The sequence below is a fragment of the Portunus trituberculatus genome, chromosome 35 (assembly GCF_017591435.1).
Source record: "Portunus trituberculatus isolate SZX2019 chromosome 35, ASM1759143v1, whole genome shotgun sequence".
NCBI lineage: Eukaryota > Metazoa > Arthropoda > Malacostraca > Decapoda > Portunidae > Portunus > Portunus trituberculatus.
In genome coordinates, this window is record NC_059289.1 from 8,001,837 (window position 1) to 8,026,836 (window position 25,000).

Here is a 25,000-nt window from a genome sequence, read left to right on the forward strand (position 1 = left end):
GATGTAAATCGAGGAGTTGTGACCTTGTTGTCCCGGTGTGTGGTGTGTGCCTGGTCTCAGGCCTATCCGAAGATCGGAAATAATGAGCTCTGAGCTCGTTCCGTAGGGTAACGTCTGGCTGTCTCGTCAGAGACTGCAGTAGATCAAACAATGAATTACACACTCTCTCTCTCTCTCTCTCTCTCTCTCTCTCTCTCTCTCTCTCTCTCTCTCCACACACACACACACACACACATAAATAGCTAAGTTAAAGTTCTAATCTTGAATCTCCCTCAATCCCTATATGTACATCTTCATGTAATGCTATCCCCCCCATGGTGCGAACCATAAACACCAAAGTTAAGGTTCTAATCTTAAGTCTCTCGCAATCCCCATATGTACATTTTCAGTGTGTATGTACTGCAATTACTAATAAACCGTATTATTATTATTATTATTATTATTATTATTATTATTATTATTATTATTATTATTATTATTATTATTATTATTACTATTACACACACACACACACACACACACACACACACACACACACACACACACACACACACACACACACACACACACACACACACACACACACACACACACACACACACACACAAGAATGGTTCCAGAATTTAAAGGGATGATATATGAGGAGAGACTAAAAGCTATGGATCTACCAACCCTGGAATAGAGAAGAGAGAGAGGGATCTGATACAAGTTTATAAGTTGATTAACGGAATGGATCAAGTGGATAATGAGAAACTAATCCTGAGAGAAGAACATGGCATTAGAAGCACAAGATCGCATAATAAGAAACTGAGGAAGGGAAGATGTCTGAGAGATGTTAAAAAATATAGTTTCCTGCAAAGATGTGTTGAGACTTGGAACAGTTTGAGTGAGGAAGTGGTGTCACCAACGAGTGTGCATAGTTTTAAAGAAAAATTGGATAAGTGTAGATATGGAGACGGGACCACACGAGCATAAAGCCACAGAGTGACCTCCATAGATTCCTTCCTAATGTAAATAAAACCTAATCACGCCAAAAATTAATGACAAAACCGCTTTCCCGTACGTATCGAAGGTGTTGAGATAGAAGCAGCTAGAATAATTAGCGTTAATAATTGAAGGTAGGAGAGAGTTAAGGTTTGATGGAGATAGGTTTGTGCAAGAGATAGGACAAAATTGGTTCAGAGATAGAGTGGCGGATGGGCCGAGCAGTACTAGTAATCAAGGCATTCATGCAGTCACCAATGAGGCTAAAGAAAACGTGAGAGGTGTTTCAAGTAGGTACTATGATAAATGTGCTTCCTTCTTACAGCTTCCCTTACGCTCCCAACTTTTTTCTGTGGTACAAAAACAATAAGCTGCAAATTTTTTTTATGAGCATCTGGTTAACAGTTACATAGAAAATAATAGTAACATAGAATCTACAAGGAAGGAGAAGGTTGAAAGGACTTTATTTTACAATTTCCACCCAGTTAAAAGATTGGAAGTGCCTGTAGAATAGATAAAAAGATATAAATGAAATAAAATACAGGAAATAAGTGTAAAAAATATCCAGTGAGAACCGTGGAGTTGAGCATACTTACCTGGCATAGGAGACACTTTTGTTATGAAGGCAGTGTTCTCAAGGCCGTGGTGTTGACCAGTTAATTGTATGTACTGCACGTGTGGCCTTGACTCCATGATACACCTTGGGGAACGTAGAGAGAGAGGCGTCAGGGGAAGAGTGGGAGAAGGGGGGGAGAGAGGGAATGAGGAAGATGACAGGAGTGTGTGTAATTCACTACGGTCGTTTGCTGGTTACCCAGCCAGTCTTCCCCATTACGGAGCGAGCTCAGACCTCATAGACCGATCTTCGGGTAGGACCACAGCATACTCCACACACCGGGAAAGCGAGGCCACAACCTCTCGAGTTACATCCCGTAGCTATTTACTGCTTGGTGAACAGGGGCTACACATTAAGATGTTTGCCCATTTGCCTCGTCGCTTCCCGGGACACGATCCCAGGCCATCTCGATTGTGAGTTGAGCGTGCTAACCATTACACTACGCTGTGTGTGTGTGTGTGTGTGTGTGTGTGTGTGTGTGTGTGTGTGTGTGTGTGTGTGTGTGTGTGTGTGTGTGTGTGTCCCAGGTGGCTGCCGTAACACATGCAGGACTACTGGCTTCCTTATTGACTTCAATATAAGTAAACCTTTGTATGTGTGTGTGTGTGTGTGTGTGTGTGTGTGTGTGTGTGTGTGTGTGTGTGTAATTCTCTCTCTCTCTCTCTCTCTCTCTCTCTCTCTCTCTCTCTCTCTCTCTCATACACACACACACACAGGAGCAACGCCCAGCAACAGCATAGAGGAAAGGAAGAAGTGATAGACGTACATCTCTCTCTCTCTCTCTCTCTCTCTCTCTCTCTCTCTCTCTCTCTCTCTCTCTCTCTCTCTCTCTCTCTCTCTCTCTCTCTCTCTCTCTCTCTCTCTCTCTCTCTCTCTCTCTCTCTCTCTCTCTCTCTCTCTCTCTCTCTCTCTCTCTCTCTCTCTCTCTCTCTCTCTCTCTCTCTCTCTCTCTCTCTCTCTCTCTCTCTCTCTCTCTCTCTCTCTCTCTCTCTCTCTCTCTCTCTCTCTCTCTCTCTCTCTCTCTCTCTCTCTCTCTCTCTCTCTCTCTCTCTCTCTCTCTCTCTCTCTCTCTCTCTCTCTCTCTCTCTCTCTCTCTCTCTCTCTCTCTCTCTCTCTCTCTCTCTCTCTCTCTCTCTCTCTCTCTCTCTCTCTCTCTCTCTCTCTCTCTCTCTCTCTCTCTCTCTCTCTCTCTCTCTCTCTCTCTCTCTCTCTCTCATCTCTCTCTCTCTCTCTCTCTCTCTCTCTCTCTCTCTCTCTCTCTCTCTCTCTCTCTCTCTCTCTCTCTCTCTCTCTCTCTCTCCCTGTTCCCTCTTCACTTCTTCCTTGGTTACTTTCCCAGCTCGTCTCCTTCACTAATCTCTATATATATGGTTCCTTGGCTAAATCTAACCCCTTCCTTCTTTGCTAATACTGAAGAAACTTTTCATTTAGTACGCTTGATAATTTCATTCGCCTTCTTTCGTTTCCACAAGTAACTCGCTCTTTCACTCTCCTTCCTTTTTTAATTGTTTCATGTGTGTAGGCTTTTCATAGTTTAGTTCCCGAGATATTAGTTTCTCCTCTGGGTCAGGCAATCTTAAGGTAAAGAACGGGTTCACTTACTACTAGCGGGAACTCAAGTATTTCTCACTCACCGTGTTAATTAATGGGTGAAAAGACAGATTGAGTTACGCATGTGTTTCTTAACAGGACAGATTACCTCATTCGATAGAAGACAGAATACTTTGAAAACAATCCTAGGTTATTCATTTTCTGACATTATTGACATGCATTATTGTGTGGAGAATATGATGTTTTATTTATTTAATTTTTTGAATCGTGATCTACGCAGAGATCAAGAGAGAATATAATGTTTTATTTATTTACATGCATTATTATGTGAAGAATATAATATGTTTTATTTACTTTTCTTTTTAAATCGTGATCTACGCAAAGAAGAGACTAACAACAAAATCAGTGAAGTGAATTAATATAAACCTAATCTAACTTCGCATAATGTTATTTCAATACCGTACACTTAGATGAACCTTGAAAGCAACACGGCAAAAGAAAGAAGATAAGGTTAGGTTAGGTTAGGCTAGAATTAAGGTTTGGTTAAGTTTACGTTATGTTAAGGTTAGAATTAGGTTAGGTTAAGTTAGGCTAATACTCTCCAGTGAGTGATAGACAGATGCGTAGATGCGTTTAGTCGCTTGTGCCGCCATCTCGAGGGTTCAGGATAAGGCGACCCAAATAAAAACACATGTGACGTGTAGTAGTGTCACTGTAGCCACGAGGGTACGAATGGCTGTGGAGGTGAATGGCTGACAGGACTGAAAGGGGGGGAGGGGAAGAAGGTGGTATAAAAAGGCAGGCTGCTGATAGGGAACGCTGGGAAGGAGGTGGGAGAGTCAAAAGTTGTGATGATTTTAATGCTCTTGATTTTTTATTACGTAAGAGGAGAAAACTGGCTAAGGGCAACAAAACATAAAGAAAAAGCCCACTTAGTTACCAGTCCCTTACAGATCCGAAAGGGTTAGCCAAGTCAGTGATAATGTTTTGAAACCTCCCTCTTAAATTAAGTCAAGTCGTTGGACGTTGGTATGAATTTTACTTTACATGCATAGGTGTTCCATTAGACGGGTGTGGTGGACGATTATGTTAGTGATGTTAGTGTACGTGTGTGTAGTTACTGTATTATTGTTTCTCGTGTGTTGCGAACTCTTGATGTGTGCGAGGTAATGGTGTTTTTGTGTTGAGTGATAATGAGAGGGGGTCAAGTGCTAATTAAGTGCTTGCTGCTTTTAGAGATTAAGGCAAAGAAATATACTTGTTTTTAATACTTTTTTTTCCCCACATCCGGAAGGGTAAATACGTATGAATTAATGGTAACTAATAAACTTCCTTACGTGATATACTTCGTTAGAATATACAAAGCAATAGTGGAAAAAAAAATGCTCTTACAAACATCCATACCCACACCCACCCACCCACACACACCCACACTGACGTCAATCAATACAAGGAAATTACCTCACCACCGTTTCTCAGCCTCAAGGAAAGCAATACATGAGGCGGAGCGAGGCCAGGCCAGCCCTCTTCAAGTGAGCCTACAGGCGCTATAGGCCTTAACGTAAAAAAAAAAAAAAAAGATAAAAAAAGCTCAGGCGAGGAGAGGCGAGGCGAAGACAGACCTTGCCTTCGCCTCACGTGTTCCCAGCGGCTGTGTGTTGCCGGGACATGAACCACGGCACGTTCTCCCAAGCTTTATTCTCACACTAGGAAGAAATTCAAAGGCCACAGGGATGATTAGGCGTTTGACCGTGAAGTTTTCCTATATAAGTGACACAGAACAATCATTAAACTGTTACTTGAGTCCCGTAAACATCCCTGAGAAACTATCCCCGGTTTCGTATCTCATATAGGGCTGTTTCCAAAGGCAGTAGGAATTATTATACATGTTTCCGTGACGTTTTCTTGTAATAATGACAAAGAACAATCATCAAACTGTTACCCGACTCCTGTAAACATCCTTGAGAAACTGTCTTTGCTTTTGTATCTCACTAGGGTTGTGACAGAGATTTAAACGTGTCTGTTTCTCAGTATTTTATCATTGTGTTTTTAAAGTTACGTGACAACATATCGGATTTCTACCTTTCGCCTCCTCCTTGATCCGCTTTTATCACTCTTATCAACACCATCTCTCAAGCAAAGGTCTCATTGGCTAAACCTGCATGAATGGGATTAACACGAGACTTGGTACAGATAGGGATAGCGAGAAAGTGAAGGCATTGATCGACATAAGAAGCGTTCAGTGAATGAGAGAGGCGAGTGAACAGTGACAGTGTAAGGAAACAGATGAAACACAAACGCTTCATTTTTTACCAAACGTGTCAAGTGTTATATCTTCTCTCTACTGACCGCGAATTAAGGCCAGGAGGTGAAACATTAGTGGATTCAGCACCTCATTTCTGCTTGAGTGTGTGCCTCGTGTCGTCATCACAGGAACAAGGCAGGAAGGAAGAGCGGCGTGAGAGATTCCCTGGTATTTGAGTGAAGGAAATGATAATGAGAGATAAGAGAAATATTTCCTGGTGTACTGCAATGGGTCGTATTCTCAAACTTTTCTGTGCTTAATTAACCTCCACTATTTCAAAAGTCTTTATTTAAATTTACATGAGTTTTTTTAAGGTGTTTTTACGGCTCTAGAGACAAAATGATAGGTTTCTACATTATCAACTGGAAAAACACTCTTAAAAACCCTGCTAATCATCTCTGTGGCATTGTCGTGAAAAGAGAGCAATGCGTTTCTAAATATGGACCATTCAGTCACGTACTCTCTCTTACAATTTCTACGCCTCTCTTCCCTCCACCCTCGTATCCAAACATCGTGTACTGTTGAAAGGAAACACAAAACAGATAAGAGGATTTAGAGAAACACTTCCTGCTCTCTCGTGACTTGAATGTACGAGTTCTATACTTAGATATACATAATAGACTGCTTGCTTGCATGTTGATTTCTTTCTCTGAGAGGTATAATCAGTTTTTAATACACTGAACTTTCCTGTACCGTGATCAATTTGGCAAACGAAATTAAGTACATTGAGATAAAACCACGCGAAATTGTAATAATCAACAGACGGCATTTTACGTGTAGAGCGGCTGGCTATGTTGTCAATCTTGTCATTCTTTCAGTCTCTTCCCAGCTCCCCGTCAAACCCCACTCCCTCCACCGCCTCGTCACAAGCATAATCACACTGCACTCGACATTATTGATGGCAAAGCGTGGCCAGATTAGCTGAGGGCACCGCTGTACATGATATCTTACTTATTTGACGTGGTTAACTTAAAAAAAAAAAATAATTGAAATCTATATTAAATACATCTAAAGCAACTTAAGAAGGGATAAAGCGTGGTAATGATATTGACTTTCAAATTTAAGTTTAATGAATGTGAGGAAATTAATGATGTTCCAGTGATAAGTAGAGCATCTTTTTTTATCTAAGAAAAAACCCCACTTAGTTGCCAGTCCCCGTGCAAGTCCGAGAGAATTAAGCACAAAAAAAAAAAAAAAAAAATGGAATAAATGTCTTGAAACCTCCCTCTGAAATGAAAGCAATTCATAGTCTGCGTCATTATCAGGTAGTCTTTTCCTAAAACCAGACCCTTCTCGTGAAGCATCGCGGTCTGGTGAGGGACTAGATAAGACAAACATTTCCTATTGTCTTGAAACAACGCGTGTGCTCAGTGCGCTCATCACCACCGCTCTGTTCTCTCCCTCATCCCTGCATCATCACCACCACCACCATTACCTTGAGTCACCACCCATGTCCTTCCTCTCAATCATCACCACTGCTACCACCATAGCTTGAGTCACCACCCATCTGCTCCCTTCTCAATCACTACTGTTAATACCACCACCACCACCACCACCACCACGGTGATTCCTGCATGGAGAAATACTGCTACGACAAACTTGGTGAGCATACAAAGAAATTATAGTTTTTTTATGTTAGATGAGTGTTAAGGCGGGTTCACATGTGTCAATATGTGATTGAAATTGCAAGTCGGTAGAGTTTCCGACTGAATATCGGTGCCTAGTGACTGGAAAATCAGTCATAAAACAAGACCTATATGTTGGTCTTGTTTAGTCGATTTGCGACTTTATTTACGTTGTAACGTCACAGAGAAAGATATGAAGATGTGGTGTCCAGATGTAGAAGATGTTGGGGTTTGTGAAGGAAAAAGAGCACATCTGGGACCCTAAAAATTAATTGTACAGCAAAAAATCTTACGCAAATCGACGTTCGATGACAGGGCTGCCACTCTCCAAGAACTGTTTCCTTCTATGCAGGGTGTTGTTGGAGGTGAGGATTCAAGACTTGTGATCATTTAACTTGATCGTCACTGGAGGAAGGCATTTTGTTGGGCGGCTGTTTGTTTCCATTCACTTCCCACCAACGAGCCAATACTTCCCAGTCGCTATGTGTGAACGTTTTCCAACTTGAAGAACTCGGTCGATACTTCTAGCGACTGGCAATTTCAGTCGCACATTGACACGTGTGAACCCGCCTTTAATCTCTATCATTGTTACTGGTATGTTAGTGTTGTTGTTGTTATTCTCGTATTATGTGGTTTATTTTACGCTGGTTGTTTGATTTTACTTATGTTTATAATGAAAAATACTCGTTTTCTATATCACGCCCTCTGAAGGAACAATGGTAGACTAATGTATTACAGTCAGAGAGAGAGAGAGAGAGAGAGAGAGAGAGAGAGAGAGAGAGAGAGAGAGAGAGAGAGAGAGAGAGACAGACAGACAGACAGACAGACAGACAGACAGACAGACAGACAGATTTTTCAGATGTGGAGGCATGAGACAGGCAAATCTGGCTGTAACAAATAGGTAGATAGATTTAAAGATTAATTGATCTCTAGATAGATAGACAGACATACACGTCGATAGATAGACAGATAGATAAATAGATAAACAAACATATAGGCTAAAGTAACAACTATATAAAAAGATAGAGATAGAGAGATGAACAAATAGAACATCATGACTGGTGGCAGCTTGTGTAGGAAGGAAGGTGATATAAGGAGGCATTTCCCTTCACGCTAAGCTGATGACACACTAGGGACGGGGAACAGACAGGCACTGATGACCTGGAGATGATAAGAAGACTGATAAAGAGAGGTGCAGTGAGAGACGAAGAGAGAAGAGGAGAAAAGAGAAGAGCAAATGTTAATAAAGACGAGACACAGTGACAGAAGAAGAGAAAGGAAAGAAAATGTGTGTGTGTGTGTGTGTGTGTGTGTGTGTGTGTGTGTGTGTGTGTGTGTGTGTGTGTGTGTGTGTGTGTTGGCAAACGACCTGCTGCTTATTTTGCTGTTTTTTTTTTTTCGGGATATTTTTCGAGGCTGAAGCATCTTAATTAAGGGTTAGGTAATAGGCTTAATGCTCCTCCTCCTCCTCCTCCTCCTCCTCCTCCTCCTCCTTCTCCTTCTCCTTCTTCTCCTCCTCCTCCTCCTCCTCCTCCTCCTCCTGTTGAGTCAGGTGCAAACATTTTTCTGGCCCTTTTACTGCCAATTTGGAGAGAGAGAGAGAGAGAGAGAGAGAGAGAGAGAGAGAGAGAGAGAGTGCTGGCGGGAAGCTGTGCAGGCAGGGGTGGTTGGCATTGACTCGTTGCGTCATAGCTACGTCAGAACTACGTCAGCAGCAGCAGCAGCAGCAGCAGCAGCAGCAGGCGTAGTGGTAGCAGTAGCCAGTAGAACCACCCACCCTTCTCTCTTTCTCTCCTTCTATCCCTTCCTCTTTACTTTTCCTTATCTACCCTTTCTTCCCTTCCCTTCCTCCCCTTGTTATCCTCTCTTTACTTTTCTCTCCTTTCCCCTTTTTTGTCCTTCCCTCCCTTTCCTCTCTAGCTATTCCTTTTCTTTTTTCCTTACTATTCTTTCTATCTCCCTTTTCTTCTATCCCTATCTAACTATTCCTCCCTATTCACTCTCTCTCTCATTTCCTCTCATCAGCTTTCATTCTTTCTTTATCTTCGTTTCTTCCTTTCCTTTTGCTACCTACTGCTCCTCTTTACCACCACCACCACCACCACCACCTGTTCCCATCACGCGCCAGGGAGAAGGGGCACCTCTATTACTCACGTATTTACCTATTTACTTATTCCCAGTGCCAGTGTGAGGGTGCAGTGAAGTGATGGTGGTCGTGGATGTCTCGGGGATTTATGCGTTGCTTCTATTTTTTTTCTTTTCTTATTATTCTGCTTCTGGTTCTTCTTCTTCTTCTTCTTCTTCTTCTTCTTCTTCTAATTCTGATTCTTCTTCTAATTCTGATTCTTCTTTTTCTTCTTCTTCTTCTTCTTCTTCTTCTTCTTCTTCTTCTTCTTCTTGTGTGTAGGTATGTATGTATGTATGCATGTATGTATCTCTACACTTGTATATGTGTGTGTATATATGTATGTATTTATGTAGCATGACTACATATTTAATTATTTTTTTGTTTGTTTGTTTGTATGTATGCATGTTATAATGTGTCTGTATGTGCCTGAAGTTATATTTGTACCAGTATGGCCATATATTTATTTGTACAGTATTTATATGCGAATGTGTATAAACGAGTATATGGGCATGAAAATCTCTGTATCCGTATGAGTATGGATGTATGAATGTATTGTTGTTTTGCTTGTGTGTAGGAATTGTTATGTGATTAGTAAAATAGGACTGGAAGCTTTGGAGTCTGCTTTTTTTTTTATTAATTGATATTGAGTTTTGTTTATCACTAATGAAAGGAAATGCAAAAGTCGCGCATTTCAAACAAGGTCTATATAAAAGTTTATGCTTAATAGACCAAGCCTTTATATTGAATTTGATTATATGTTTGTATGTGCATACTGTATACGTAAGGTGTATTATATAAGGCAATAAGAATATCAATCAATCAATCAATCTTCTTCTTCTTGTTCTTCGTCTTCGTTTTCGTCTTCGTCTTCGTCTTCTTCTTCTTCTTCTTCTTCTTCTTCTTCTTCTTCTTCTTCTTCTTCTTTTCTTTTCTTCTTCTTCTTCTTCTTCTTCTTCTTGATTCTTCTGATTCTTTTGATTCTTTTGATTCTTTTGATTCTTTTCTTCTTCTTCTTCTTCTTCTTCTTCTTCTTCTTCTTCTTCTTCTTCTTCTTCTTCTTCTAGTGGAGAAAACTATAAATATATTGACTGTAAACACACACACACACACACACACACACACACACACACACACACACACACACACACACACACACACACACACACTCTCTCTCTCTCTCTCTCTCTCTCTCTCTCTCTCTCTCTCTCTCTCTCTCTCTCTCTCTCTCTCTCTCTCTCTCTCTCTCTCTCTCTCTGTCTCTGCATGTCCATCTCCTTTACAAACCGTCCTCTCTTGCCCTTGTCACCGCCTCCTTAACTCCCTGTAATTGTGTACTTATCCTGCTCTCTCAGTCCCTCAGTTTATATATAGAACCGCTACATTGCATTGGTAAAGTCCGTATTCAGAAACGCTTTGCTCTTTCACCACCACTATTTCCCAAGGCCGCAGAGATGATTAATGGGGTTCTCAAGAGCGTTTTTATAGTTAAATGTTGCAGAAATATTATCACTTTACCTCTAGAACCTCCAAAAAACCTTAAAACACCCTTGTAAGCTTAGATAAACCCTCTTCAAATTGTGAAGGTAAAGTAAAGTTTTTTTTTGAGGATAGAAGCCTTAGTAATATTCAAACCCCCAGAACTCGCACAAGGAGTGATTTCAAGGCTGCCACGTGTGTTTGTAAGCGTTAATGTTGCTGAGTATGTCATATCATTACTGGAATCATGAATACGCCCTTGAAAACCAGAGTAATGCTGAAATGTTTGAGAATGCGGATGTGTGTGTGTGGGTGTGGGTGTGTGTGGGTGGGTGGGTGGTGGATGGGTGCCTATAGATGATGTTGCTGGTCCTATTAGGGGTGTGTGTGTGTGTGTGTGTGTGTGTGTGTGTGTGTGTGTGTGTGTGCTGTATGTCTCACTATTTTATCTCGACTCGTGTCCATCTTGCATTATTTTATCACTACGAAGTCACCAGATTATCACCCCTTATCTCTACCAGTGATTCAAAATGCATTGCTCATAATTTTCTGTCTATCATCTGTTTGTTCCTCGCCGCACTGCCTCACCTTATTTATAATCTGTCCACCAAATGTTCACTCCCTTAATGACTGACTGAGTGACTGACTTGCTTGCTGCTCACTCACTCACTCACTCACTCACTCACTCACTCACTCACTCACTCACTCACTCACTCACTCACTCACTCACTCACTCACTCACTCACTAACTAACTAACTAACTAACTAACTAACTAACTAACTAACTAACTAACTAACTAACTAACTAACTAACTAACTAACTAACTAACTAACTAACTAACTAACTAACTAACTAACTTACTTACTTACGTGTATATCAGGACTTACGTATCCTATCTTGTCCCATTCACCTTGTCATAAGCCACCAAATATTCACTCTATTAATGATTTAGGCTTTCAAGACTTCCTTATCTTCAATTTTGACTTACCCATGCTCCATATCTGAGACACTTACCCACGCTCCACACCCTGACCCACACACTTACCCACGCTCCACACCCGAGACACACTTATCCATGCTCCATACCTGAGACACACACTTGCCCACGCTCCATACCTGAGACACACTTATCCACGCTCCATACCTGAGACACACACTTACCCACACTCCACACCCGAGACACACTTATCCACGCTCCATACCTGAGACACACTTACCCACACTCCACACCTGAGACACACACTTACCCACACTCCACACCTGAGACACACACTTACCCACACTCCACACCTGAGACACACACTTACCCACACTCCACACCTGAGACACACACTTACCCACGTTCCACACCTGAGACACACACTTACCCACGTTCCACACCTGAGACACACACTTGCCCACGCTCCACACCTGAGACACACACTTACCCACGCTCCACACCTGAAACACACACTTGCCCACGCTCCATACCTGAGACACACTTACCCACGCTCCATACCTGAGACACTTACCCACGCTCCATACCTGAGACACACTTACCCACACTCCACACCTGAGACACACACTTACCCACGTTCCACACCTGAGACACACACTTACCCACGTTCCACACCTGAGACACACACTTGCTCACGCTCCACACCTGAGACACACACTTACCCACGCTCCACACCTGAGACACACACTTATCCATGCTCCACACCTGAGACACACACTTATCCACGCTCCACACCTGAGACACACACTTACCCACGCTCCACACCTGAGACACACACTTGCCCACGCTCCACACCTGAGACACACACTTACCCACGCCCCACACCTGAGACACACACTTACCCACGCTCCACACCTGAAACACACACTTACCCACGCTCCACACCTGAAACACACACTTACCCACGCTCCACACCTGACACACACACTTAACCACGCTCCTGAGTCACACGTGCTCCCATAATGCTCCGCGGCGCCCCTCCAGCAGCATGGGTGTGCGGTGGCGGCATCACACACTAATTTTGGCACCAGGATAAACAGAGGCGGCGCTGAGGCTCTTGAGGCGGGGCGGGACGCTGCAGGCTAGCTCTTGGACGCCCTCGCCAGCTCCCGCTCCCTTCAGGCCCTCACGTGCTGGACTCTTGAAGGGGAGAAGTCTTTAAGTGGTTTATGTAAGTGGTTTCTTAAGTGGAGGAGTCTTTTTAAGGGTTATTCTTAAGTGGAGGATTCTGTAAATGGTTTGTGTAAATGGTCTTTACAGTGGAGGACTCTTAAGTGGTTTCTTTAAGTGATCCCTAAGTGGAAGAGTCTTAAGTGGTCTCTTTGAATGGACACTTATTGGAGAACTCTTGATATCACGTGAAAGATTTGTGGACTTTGAACACCACTTCAGTTTATCAACACTACTTATAAGACTCCGCACCAATTACAGACTCAGCACTATTTCAACTAATCAGCACGTTTTAGAATACTCAGCACCATTTAATCAACATCACTAGAGATTCAACACCACATATAAAGACTCGTGATACCACATAACCCCACAAAAGGACTCTTCCTACCACATAAGGGAATCTAACACCACTTGAGTCATGAACATCACGTGCGTCTGTTTGTTTGTTTGTAAGTATTCTCTCTTGTTTCATTCCCTTCAGCTTCCCCAGACAGATTCTCACTCTTATCATTATTCTGTCCCACTAACGCGTGTTGTCTTGTCAGTCTTCTCTTCCTCTTCCTCCCATTCTCCATCTGTGCGTATATCAGTGTGTGTGTGTGTGTGTGTGTGTGTGTGTGTGTGTGTGTGTGTGTGTGGTGTCTGTCAGATACCTTTCTTTTCTTCTCTATAGTGTGTTGGTGTTTAAATTCTTGCATTCCTGTGTGTGTGTGTGTGTGTGTGTGTGTGTGTGTGTGTGTGAGTGTGATGGTGCAAAGCGAGGAGCAGGGAAGAGGAGTAGGGTGGGGGAGGAGGAGGAGGAGGAGGAGGAGGAGGAGGAGGAGGAGGAGGAGGAGGACAAGAACCATTATGCAGGTCACCTTGGAATGCCATTGCTTGTTTCTGTTTCAAGAATATTCACGCTTGAGATTGTTAACTGGAGCAAAAACGAGGAAAAAAGAAGAAAAACAGCAATATGACAGTAATATATTTTGGTTCATTTTTTTCTTCTTTTCCATCACCTTTCCCCCTCTCTCTCTCCCTCTCTCTCTCTCTCTCTCTCTCTCTCTCTCTCTCTCTCTCTCTCTCTCTCACGATACTTTTGCTGCAGTCTTGGCTCTCATCCTTTTGTGTAAATGATATGAAAAGACAAATAAAGGAGACCTGATCACGTGAACAGTTTGGATGCGTTCCCGTGAGAGAGAGAGAGAGAGAGAGAGAGAGAGAGAGAGAGAGAGAGAGAGAGAGAGAGAGAGAGAGAGAGAGCATGACTGACTTACTGACTGCCTGACTATCTGAGTAAAGGACTGCCTGCCTGCCCGCTTTACTGACTGGCTGAGTGAGTGAGTGAGTGAGTGAGTGAGTGAGTGAGTGAGTGAGTGAGTGAGTAGTGAGTGAGTGAGTGACACATGATTAGCCTTCACATCCGTCCAGTTACTAATCACAAGTCATCAGTCAATCAGTCACTTAGTAATTAGTCACGTGAAGCATTGCATTCCCTGACTTTGAACACACACATACACACACACACACACACACACACACACACACACACACACACACACACACACACACACACACACACACACACACACACACACACACACACACACACACACTATACATGACATGAATGCAAGAATTCAAACAACACATTACAGAAAAGAAGAGAAGAAAAGAAAGATATCTGACAGACCACACACATACACACACACACACACACACACACACACACACACACACAGCGAAAGCAGGAATGTTACTGTGCCATGATCTTGCAAAATTTCCAGATTGCTTAGGTGTCACTGCCTCGCAACAAACACTTTCAAGGGCGAGTCTTCTCCTGCTTGTGGTCATCCGGTAGTAGTAGTAGTAGTAGCAGTAGCAGTAGCAGTAGCAGTAGTAGTAGTAGTAGTAGTAGTGGTAGTAGTAGTAGTTGCAGTAGTAGCGGTGGTGATGGTGGTGGTGGTGGTGGTGGTGTTGGCGGCTGTGGTGGTGGTAAAATTGATAGGGCTTTTCAACTTGTAGTTTTCTTGATCTTTTTTCTTTTACTCAGCCGTCGGACTCCTTGACACTAGCAGCAGCAGTAGCAGTAGTAGTAGTAGTAGTGGTAGTAATAGTAATAGTAGTAGCAGTAGTAGTAATAGTAGTAGTAGTAGTAGTAGTTATAGTGGTAGTAGTGACAGTAAGATTAAGTGACTTTATTTACTCTGTTTTTATTTGCTTATTTTTACTCAGCCAGGATGGAAAAAAAAAGGAAAGAAAAATGCATCTTAATTTAAACTCTGAATCTGCTGCTACTTCTTTACACTAGTAGTAGTAATGGTAGTGATAGTAATAGTAGTAGTAGTAGTAGTAGTAGTAGTAGTAGTAGTAGTAGTAGTAGTAGTTGTTGTTGTTGTTGTTGTTGTTGTAGTAGTAGTGGTGGTAGGAGTAGTAGTAATAGTAGTAGTAGTGGCAGTAAGATTAAGCGACTTTTCATTTACTCTTTTTTTTTATTTCTTTATTTTTACTCGGCCAGGATGGAAAAAAAAGGAAAGAAAAAAATGCATCTTAATCTATACTTGGAATCTGCTGCTTCTTCTTTACACTTGACTATTTCCTCCTTAGTTACATCACTGAATAGAGCAAAATAACACGGGTTTACATAGCAGTACCGTAGACACGTACAAAACACTTCACGGCTCAAACAGGGAATTAGAATATATTAATACGATTTTTGGAGTCTACTTACTATGTCTCACTAATGTATATCCAACCCTGGTCTCGATCTTTATTGACACTGCGCTTTCCATGCTTCAAATATGTATTGAAGGAATATATTTAACTGTACCTATACTTGTAACACACACACACACACACACACACACACACACACACACACACACACACACACACACACACACACACACACAAGCCAGATGACCGGGGTTCGATTCCCCGGCCGGGTGGAGATATTTGGGTGTGTCTCCTTTCACGTGTTCACCTAGCAGTGAGTAGGTACGGGATGTAAATCGAGGAGTTGTGACCTTGTTGTCCCGGTGTGTGGTGTGTGCCTGGTCTCAGACCTATCCCAAGATCGGAAATAATGAGCTCTGAGCTCGTTCCGTAGGGTAACGTCTGGCTGTCTCGTCAGAGACTGCAGCAGATCAAACAGTGACACACACACACACACACACACACACGTAGAGGAGTACTAAGCGTCAAACTTTTATACCATGTCAGTCACTTCATCAATAACACTAGAACTCATGTCTGGGATTAACAAAACTAACTACACCCTAAGGCATTATTTCTGCCAAGCATCTCCACACTCATACAAAGATAAACAGAAAGTCCTCGCATGACACCAATCCCTCTTGACCCAGTACTTACTCATGCGTGGAGCTGACTTAACCCTGCGCTGAGCCATTATCCGTTTCTCCCAAGCATATCCACTTGTGCCTATAAAGAGTATAGTTAGTCCTTGTATCCTTTTCATTCCTCGTGACTCAGTATATACTCATAACTGGTTATAACTGACTTTTATCTTTTTCTGAGTCATTATTTCTGCCAAACATTTCCATTTAAGCTTATAAAGAGATGAGTCAGTCCTTGTATCCTATTTATTCCTCCTGACCCAGTACAACAGTGGATCTCATTACACGGGCTAGCTGAACTCAACTCACGCAAGTCTGACTCATTATCTATTTCTGCTCACCTTGTCGGAACTGTGCACAAGATCTAGCCTTCGGTATTTTTGCTTCGTTTCTTTCTCTCTCTCTCTCTTTCCACTTTGTTTTCCTGGTAGAGTTATAAGACAGTTATGATTTGGGCTGAACTCGTGATATCCTGCCCCCACCACTCCCCCTTCCCAGGCCGTCACAATTGTCCTCCATGGCCTAGTCTACTTAGTTTTAGGCGCAGTCACATCTCCTCGCTCAGCCTTCGCCGTTGGGTCATTAGCTATATCAGTGTGACTATCTGCGCGACTTTCAAGTGTCATCGTAACATTTAAACACGTGCCGGATTTTCTAAGCTTGCATTCGTGTCTGAAATTTTGTCCTTGCCTCGCCTCAGCTGCGTCTGTTTATCAGCGCCTTGCTCTGCATTCACCAGCACGCACGCACGCACGCACACACGCACACACACACACACACACACACACACACACACACACACACACACACACACACACACACACACACACACACACACACTAATATAGATGGGTTGTTATCAAATATGTTGGAGGTTAGGGATTTTTTGAAAGAGAAAACGCCGGATGTAATGTGCATCGTTGAAACAAAATTAAGAGAGCAAATCCATGTTAACGTTAAAGAGGAGGGATATAATAGCTGGAGAGAGACTGGATAAAGGGGAGGAGGAGTGCTAATAATGGTTCGTGATAATATATGTGGAGAGGATGTGCAATATGGTGAGGACAAAATGGAAGTAATGGGAGTAACAATAAAAACAAAGGAATTGAAGAAGAAAAAAATTATAGTTACCGGTACATATGTGCCACCAAAGACTAATACATGGGGAACTGAAGAACATAAAGATATGCAAAGAGAGGTGATTAAGCACCTAGATAACATGATAAGAAGAGATGGAAAACTTTTAGTTGGAGACTTTAACTGTAAAAAAAAGTAAACTGGAGAGAGATGGAAGTAATGGATAATGGTGGGCAGAGGAGTGAGGAAGTGTTATAGTTGACTATGGTTAATACAATGGACCAGTGGGTGGAGGAATCAACAAGGTACAGGGAGGAAGAAGAACCATCATTGCTTGACCTAGTATTCACAGAGACCAGAGCCCCTCCAATCATACAATATCTTAGTCCAATGGGAAGAAGTGATCATGTGACATTAGAGATGCAAATGCAGGAGGAAGATGAGATAAGTTACAGAGATGACTATAAAGGAGAGAGATTAAATTATGCAAGAGCGGATTTTGAAAAAATAAGGATCTATTTTGCTGATATTGAGTGGAGTAATATTATGTACAGAAAGACAGTACAAGGGAAATATGACATTCTTACAGAAATATAATGAAGGAGTAAAAAGATTCGTACCTCTTTATAGAGTTAAGAAAAAAATACATGCATACAAGCTAAAAAGGCAAAAGATAAAGAGTAGAAGAAGCTAATAAAATGGAGAAATGACTATAACAGATGGCAGTACAAAGATGCCAGAAATGAATATATTAGAGTTAGGAGAGAGGAAGAAAGAAACTTTGAAAGACGAACCCAAACTTTTCTACAAGTTTGTAAATGGCAAAATAAAGAACAAAGAAACGATTGAAAGAATAATTAAAGAAGGAAAGCCATACCAAACAGAGAAGGAAATGTGTGAAATAATGAATGAGAGCTTCAAAACGGTGTTCACTGCAGAAGATGATTTCACAGAACCTAATAGGACATTGCATTGCCAAGGATTACAGGAGATCGCACTGCACAAAGAGGATATTGGAAGATTATTGGATAAGTTGGATGTCAGAAAAGCAATGGGGCCAGATGGTGTATCAGGCTGGGTGTTAAAAGCATGTCAAGAGCAACTACTGGATCCAATTTTGGAAATAATTACAAGTTCAATAAATGAAGGAAAGTTCCACTAGAATGGAAGAGAGCCAATGTAATTCCGATATTTAAAGGAGGAAAGGCAACTGAACCACTAAACTACAGACCAGTGTCACAAGTGTCTTGAAGTTGTGTGAAATAATTATCAAAAAAAGGGTTAAATTTCTAGAAGAGGAGCAAGTCATATCGAACAGACAATTTGGGTTCAGGACAGGGAGGTCATGTGTATCAAACTTATTAAGCTTCTACTCGAGAGTTATTGCAGGACTTGAAAACAGAGATGGATGGGTGGACACAGTATACCTGGATATTAAAAAGGCTTTTGATAAAGTCCCTCATGGAAGACTACTTTGGAAACTAGAGAACATAGGAGGACTGCGAGGAACTTTGCTAGAATGGACAAGAGATTATTTGAAGGATAGGGAAATGAGAACTGTGATCAGAGATACATACTCATCTTGGGGTAAAGTAACTAGCAGAGTGCCACAAGGGTCAGTGTTAGCCCCATTATGTTTCAGATTTATGTAAACGACATTCACATTGGGGTAAACAGTTATATAAATTTATTTGCTGATGATGCAAAGCTGCTAAGAGTTATCAAAACCAGAGAGGACTGTCTGCTGTTGCAGGAAGATATAAACAAGATCTATGAGTGGAGCAGGAAGTGGAAATTGGAGTTTAATGCCAAGAAATGTCACATAATGGAACTAGGAAAGAGTAAAAGAAGACCAGTATGGAACTATTTGATGGGAGAGGAACAAATAATGAAGACTAAAGAGGAAAAAGATCTGGGAGTGATCATACAGGAAAATCTGAGCCCAAAAACACATAAACAAGATATTTGGACTATCATATACAATGTTGACTATTAATATAAGAGTGGCATTTCATTACACGGACAAAGATATGATGAAAAAATCATCACAAGCATGATATCCAAGGCTGGAATATGCAGCAGTGGTATGGTCTCCGAGCTCTAAAAAGGATATAAGAAAATTGGAAAGGATACAGAAGATTGCTACAAAGATGGTGCCGGAATTAAAGGACCTAACATATGAAGAACGACTGAAGGAAATGGGACTGCCAACCTTACAAGATAGAAGAGAACGTAGGGACCTAATAACAATGTACAAGATAGTCAATGGCATTGAAAGGATAGACAAAGAAGACCTGGTGCTGTTGATAGAAGAAGATGGAAGAACAGAAAGATGAAAAGATCAGGATGAGGAAGTGTGTGAAGGATATTGGAAAACAGTTTCCCACACAGAACGATGGAAAAATGGAATGCATTGGATAATGAAGTTGTTACAGCACATGATGTGCATAACTTTAAGGAAAAATTAGATAAATGGAGATATGGAGACAGGACACTATGAGCCACGCTCGAGTCCTGTACAATATAACTAGGTAAATACAACTAGGTAAATACACACTGCGTAGTGTAATGGTTAGCACACTAGGCTCACAACTGAAAAAGCCCCGAGTTCGAGTCCCAGGGCGCTGCGAGGCAAATGGGCAAGCCTCTTAATGTGTAGCCCTGTTTACCTAGCAGTAAATACGTACGGGATGTAACTCGAGGGGTTGTGGAGTGTATTGTGGTCTCACTCTTACCCGTAGCTCGGTCTATGAGCTCTAGCTCGCTCCGTAATTGGGAAGGCTGGCTGGGTGACCAGCAAGCTACCGTGGTGAAAAAAAATTTCACTCAGATACACACACACACACACACACACACACACACACACACACACACACACACACACACACACACACTTCTTCACTCGATCAAGGAGGTTTTAAGATACTATTCCTCTTGACTGTACTTTTTTGTAACTGGTATCCTCAGTGGACATTTCTTTCTTTCAGTCTTAATCATTTCTCTTGACCAGATCCCTCTTACACAAGGAAAACAAACTCACACTGTCTCTCCCACATTTCTCTTTTTTTTTTTCCTAGTCTCAGGGTTGCTGTAATGCCATCAGGCCTACACGTGGCAGTTCCTTTGTAAAACGTCTCCCTATTTCCACTTATCATCTTCATCCATAATTCTGCCTGATCGCACATGTTGGCAACAGAATATTTTATCACACACACTCCCTCATTTTTCATTTTTTTCCTAGTCTGAGGGATAATGTAATGCTATCAGTCCTCCACTTGGTTTGGAGTGCCTGTGTCAGACATTCCTCCTTATCTCCACTCAGTCATCTACATATACGGGTAATCTTTCCTATATACACCGGTAACGGAATGCATCCTCTGCAACACACACTCTTTTCCTTACTTAGAATTTTTTTCCTAGTATAAAACATGGCTGCTTATTTTCACTTGTCATTCCGAGCCATAAATGTGCTCAATCCTGTTTAGTGATGGTGGTCATGTGTCGGTAACTGTACGCTACACACACACACACACACACACACACACACACACACACACACACACACACACACACACACACACACACACACACACACACACTCTCTCTCATCTCTCAAATCTTTCCTAGTATCAAGTATAAATTTCATGAATGAACACTTGAATAAACAATTGCGGTAACTAAATTCTCAGTAAAGGAATGGGTAGGCAGTTCAATGGTGAGATTCCAGAGTAACATTATAATGCCACAGGTTCGAATCCCACTCAAACTGAGAGAAGCAGAGCGAGTGTAAGAGGAGTTATTAGAGAGGAAGGGAGGAGGAGGAGGAGGAGGAGGAGGAGGAGGAGGAGGAGGAGGAGGAGGAGGAGGAGGAGGAGGAGGAGGAGGAGGAGGAGGAGGGTGGTGATATCTCAGAATAGTAGTAATAAGAGGAAGAGGAAGAAAAAGATTAAGAGGAGTAAGAAAATTAAAGGGAGAAGGAGGAAGAGGAGGAGTGTGTTGACTTTGGGATAGTTGACGATGGAGAGAGAGAGAGAGAGAGAGAGAGAGAGAGAGAGAGAGAGAGAGAGAGAGAGAGAGAGAGTGTCCGACTAGCTTGGCGTCACCTTCCAACTTGCCCAATTTAACCCTTTGTAGCAGCCAACCCTCACCTCCTCCCTCCCTCCCACCTCCATTTTCTCCCCTCACCATCCCCCACCATTACCTCCTCTTCCCTCACTATCATCACCTCCTCCTCCCTCCTATCCCCTCACCACCCCACACCTCCTCCCTCATCTCCCTTCACCATCCCACACTTCCATCTTCTCTTCTTCCTCCCTTACTACTCTCACCACCCTCACACCGTCCCTCTTACCTCTCCCTCACACCCCGGGGACTTCTAAGGGACTGACGGCCTCCCTCTCATCTTTATCCCCCCACCCGTCTCCCCTCATCTTACCCTTGGGAATGAAAGGGGAAGAACAAGAAGCAGCAGATTTGTTGGCTCTTAATTAGGGTGTTTGTGTTAGAAAAATGAATAAACAGGTAAATAAATAAGAAAGGCAAGATGGATATTTGGACTGTTTTTTCTTTTATATTTTACTATTTTTTTTATTATGTTTATTTATTTTTATCATTTGTTATATATTTAATGGCCAGTTGGTTTTCTGTCCTTCATAACTTCCTCGTTTTCTTGAGAAATTATGAATGTTTATGTATCTTAGGATGGTTGTTTATCCTCCGTTTCTTCCTGCTTCTCTTCCATCTACTTTTCTTCTTCTTCTTCTTCTTCGGTTACCTAGATTCTCATAATGTATTTCCTTCATTCAGGATAATCAATTCTTGTTAAGCTATCACTGGAATCATAAAAACTTTTGAAAACCACAAAACTTTCAATATAACTTGGTGAACTCTTACTAGAATCATGAAAACAACCACGTGAGTCGATTGAGAAGGAGGAGAAGGAGGAGAAGGAGGAAGAGGAAGCAAGGGTCAGACAAGGGAAGCGGTTATAGAGAGAATATTGTAGTGTTTCTGCATCTGCGTTGGATTTCAGTAGGAAAAGAAGTAGGAAGAGAAGGAGGAGGAGGAGGAGGAGGAGGAGGAGGAGGAAGAGGAAGAGGAAGAGGAGGAGGAGGAGGAGGAGGAGGTGGCTGCTAAACTATCACTTGTCATAAAAAAAAAAAAATCCTTGAAAACTCTCTTGAAACCCTTAATAACTTCCAATGGGCCTATTTAGATCCAGTCAGGTTAACCCCTTCAATCCTGAGACAGATTTTTACCTTGATATTTGTGTACGATTAGACCATTTTATTGACATTAGGAAGGATCGATGGACATCAGAAAATTAATGGCCACAGTCTTCACTATTTCAATCACCCACATGATTTTCTAAAGCTGTATAAAATCGCCGAATAGTAACCAGAATGAATATGGAAGCGTGTCATGGTACTGGGGGAGTTAAGTTCTAATAATTTCCGAATACAGGCAAGACTTTCCTTCCTCAGCTGACACAGAACCTCGATGTTTTATACAGATACGTGAGTCACTGTAGGTCGCCGTGCCTCTTATCTGTCTCCCACACTCATACCCTGACACACACACACACACACACACACACACACACACACACACACACACACACACACACACACACACACACACACACACACACACACACACACACACACACACACACACACACACACACACACACACTCTCTCTCTCTCTCTCTCTCTCTCTCTCTCTCTCTCTCTCGTTCTCTCAGTTAGTTCGTCACCTTCATTTACTTCTAGGAATGTTGCTTCACGCGTGTTAACTGTCCCACACAGTCTCACCTACACAGCAATAAGTGAGAGTGCTCAGGATTATAAACCACTCATGAACTATAGCGAGAAATCATGTCGTGGAATTTTTATCAGTTTTCTCTCGATTAATGCTTCGTTTTCTAATTTTTATCTCTCGTTTTCTAATTCATCATCTGCGTTTTATTTATTCATATATGTATTTATTTTGTTCTGTTATTTTTTGTGTTTGTGTTTACGTTCTCTCTTGCATTTGTTTATATATTTTGTTATTTTTTTTTTTTTTTTTTAGTCTCGTTGTCTTCTGTTTTTTTTATCATTTTTTTTGTATTTTTCTTCCGCTTGCTGTTTAATTTAGGTTTTCTGATTTTTATTTGCAGTATCTTTCTTCTTTCTTCTTGGATTTGCTTTGATTTGATTGTTGTCGAGTGTCTTTTTCGCCTCTAGCACTTTTCCTCCTGTTTTCCTTAATTTTCATGGCTTTCCTAGTGATTTTCTTTTTTGTCTCTTTTCAGTTAATTTTCTCTTAATTTTCCTTCCTCACCATCATTCATCGTCTGGATGTTCATTTCCTTTCAATTAATTCCTTATTTTTTTTTTCTTTTCTTTAAACATCTTTCGTTGTCCACGTGCAAGTCATATCTATCGAGTTATCTTTAGACAGTTTCCTTAATTCTCTTGATGTCTGTCATAACTTATCATCTGCCAAGTGTGTGTGTGTGTGTGTGTGTGTGTGTGTGTGTGTGTGCCGCCTGTTGCTCCGCTCACTGAGGTTCACGTATTTCCTTCTTGTGACGTCACTAACTTGGCTCGATCCTTATTCTGTCTGCCGTCTGTCGTGGACTGAGAGATGGAGGGGGGAGGAGGAGGGGTGGCGTGGAGGATTCACTGATGGGTGGCGAAGGACCACCACTATTGCGGCTACTTGCTTCTTCTACTGCTGCTGCTGCTGCTCTTGCTGCTGCTGCCGCCATCCCAAACATAAACACTGATTCCCATTCCGTCCACTAATGCAAGAGTTCAACAGTGGTTTCATTCCTTCATTGTCTCATAAGTGCTATCAAGGCTTCTTCCTCTCATTCATATTCCGTCCAGTTTACTAATGCAAGGGATCTCCAGTGTCCTCAGTCTTTCATCACTGTCACTGTTAAGGTCTTCCTTGTTACAATTTTACTATTACTACTACTGCTACTGCTATTGGTACTACTGCTGCTGCTGCTACTGCTGCTGCTGCTGCCATCTTCACAATTTCAATCCCTATCACATTCACAGACAAAAAAAAAAAAAAGCTAATCTGTCCATCTCAGAAATGCTTGAGTTATCTATTACTTTCTTTCTTTCAGCCATTTTACTAGTGTAGTAGCGTCCGCTACTACTTCTACCGCCTCAGTAATGCAAGAGTTGAGTCCACAGCATCGCCACTCCTGCCTCCCCTTCACTGGTACACTGGGACTCTGCGCCTCGCTAGAGTCTGTCTTTGCACCTTCATGTAACTTGGACTACTTCAACACAAGAGTATCAGGATATCTTAAAAAAAAATACGAGTAAAATTAACCAACACAATTTAAACCTTTTCGTTCCCTGTCTTGCGGGAAACGACAATAATTCAGCATCTTTAACGTATATTTTTGTGTTGTTCTTCACACGTTAAGTAAAGGTACTAGCTACTATTACTACTACACTATTAACCTAGCGTATGCTACAGGACAGGAGTGTCAAGACGCCTTTTTATAATCACAAACAGAATTAGAAACCATGATATGAATTTTTTGTATTATGTTTTTGTCGGGTTGGGTTTGATGAACAGTGCTGAGCAGTTAATTGAGTAGACTAGTGCAAGTTGGTATTTTTTCATAGTTCTGGTAATAGTTCAGTAGATCTTAGTGGAAGTTCTTGTGGGCTTTTAAGTGTGTTTTCTTGATTCATGTGATGATTGAAGAAGTTTTAG

At 41.8% G+C, this 25,000-nt stretch overlaps 1 protein-coding gene across 7 annotated transcripts in view; it reads left to right on the top strand.

The window, feature by feature from the left end:
- The window catches only part of LOC123512990 (b(0,+)-type amino acid transporter 1-like), a 104,414-nt gene that overhangs the window by 17,683 nt on the left and 61,731 nt on the right, over positions 1-25,000 (top strand). Inside the window, exon 1 of one of the 7 annotated variants that reach the window (XM_045269772.1) lies at positions 6,825-7,058. The exons of the other annotated variants lie outside the window; for them this stretch is intronic. Coding sequence (XP_045125707.1) covers positions 7,031-7,058 — 28 coding nt within the window. The 5' untranslated portion in view covers positions 6,825-7,030. Of the gene's footprint in view, positions 1-6,824; positions 7,059-25,000 lie in introns of those variants that run through there. 7 annotated transcript variants of the gene reach the window in all.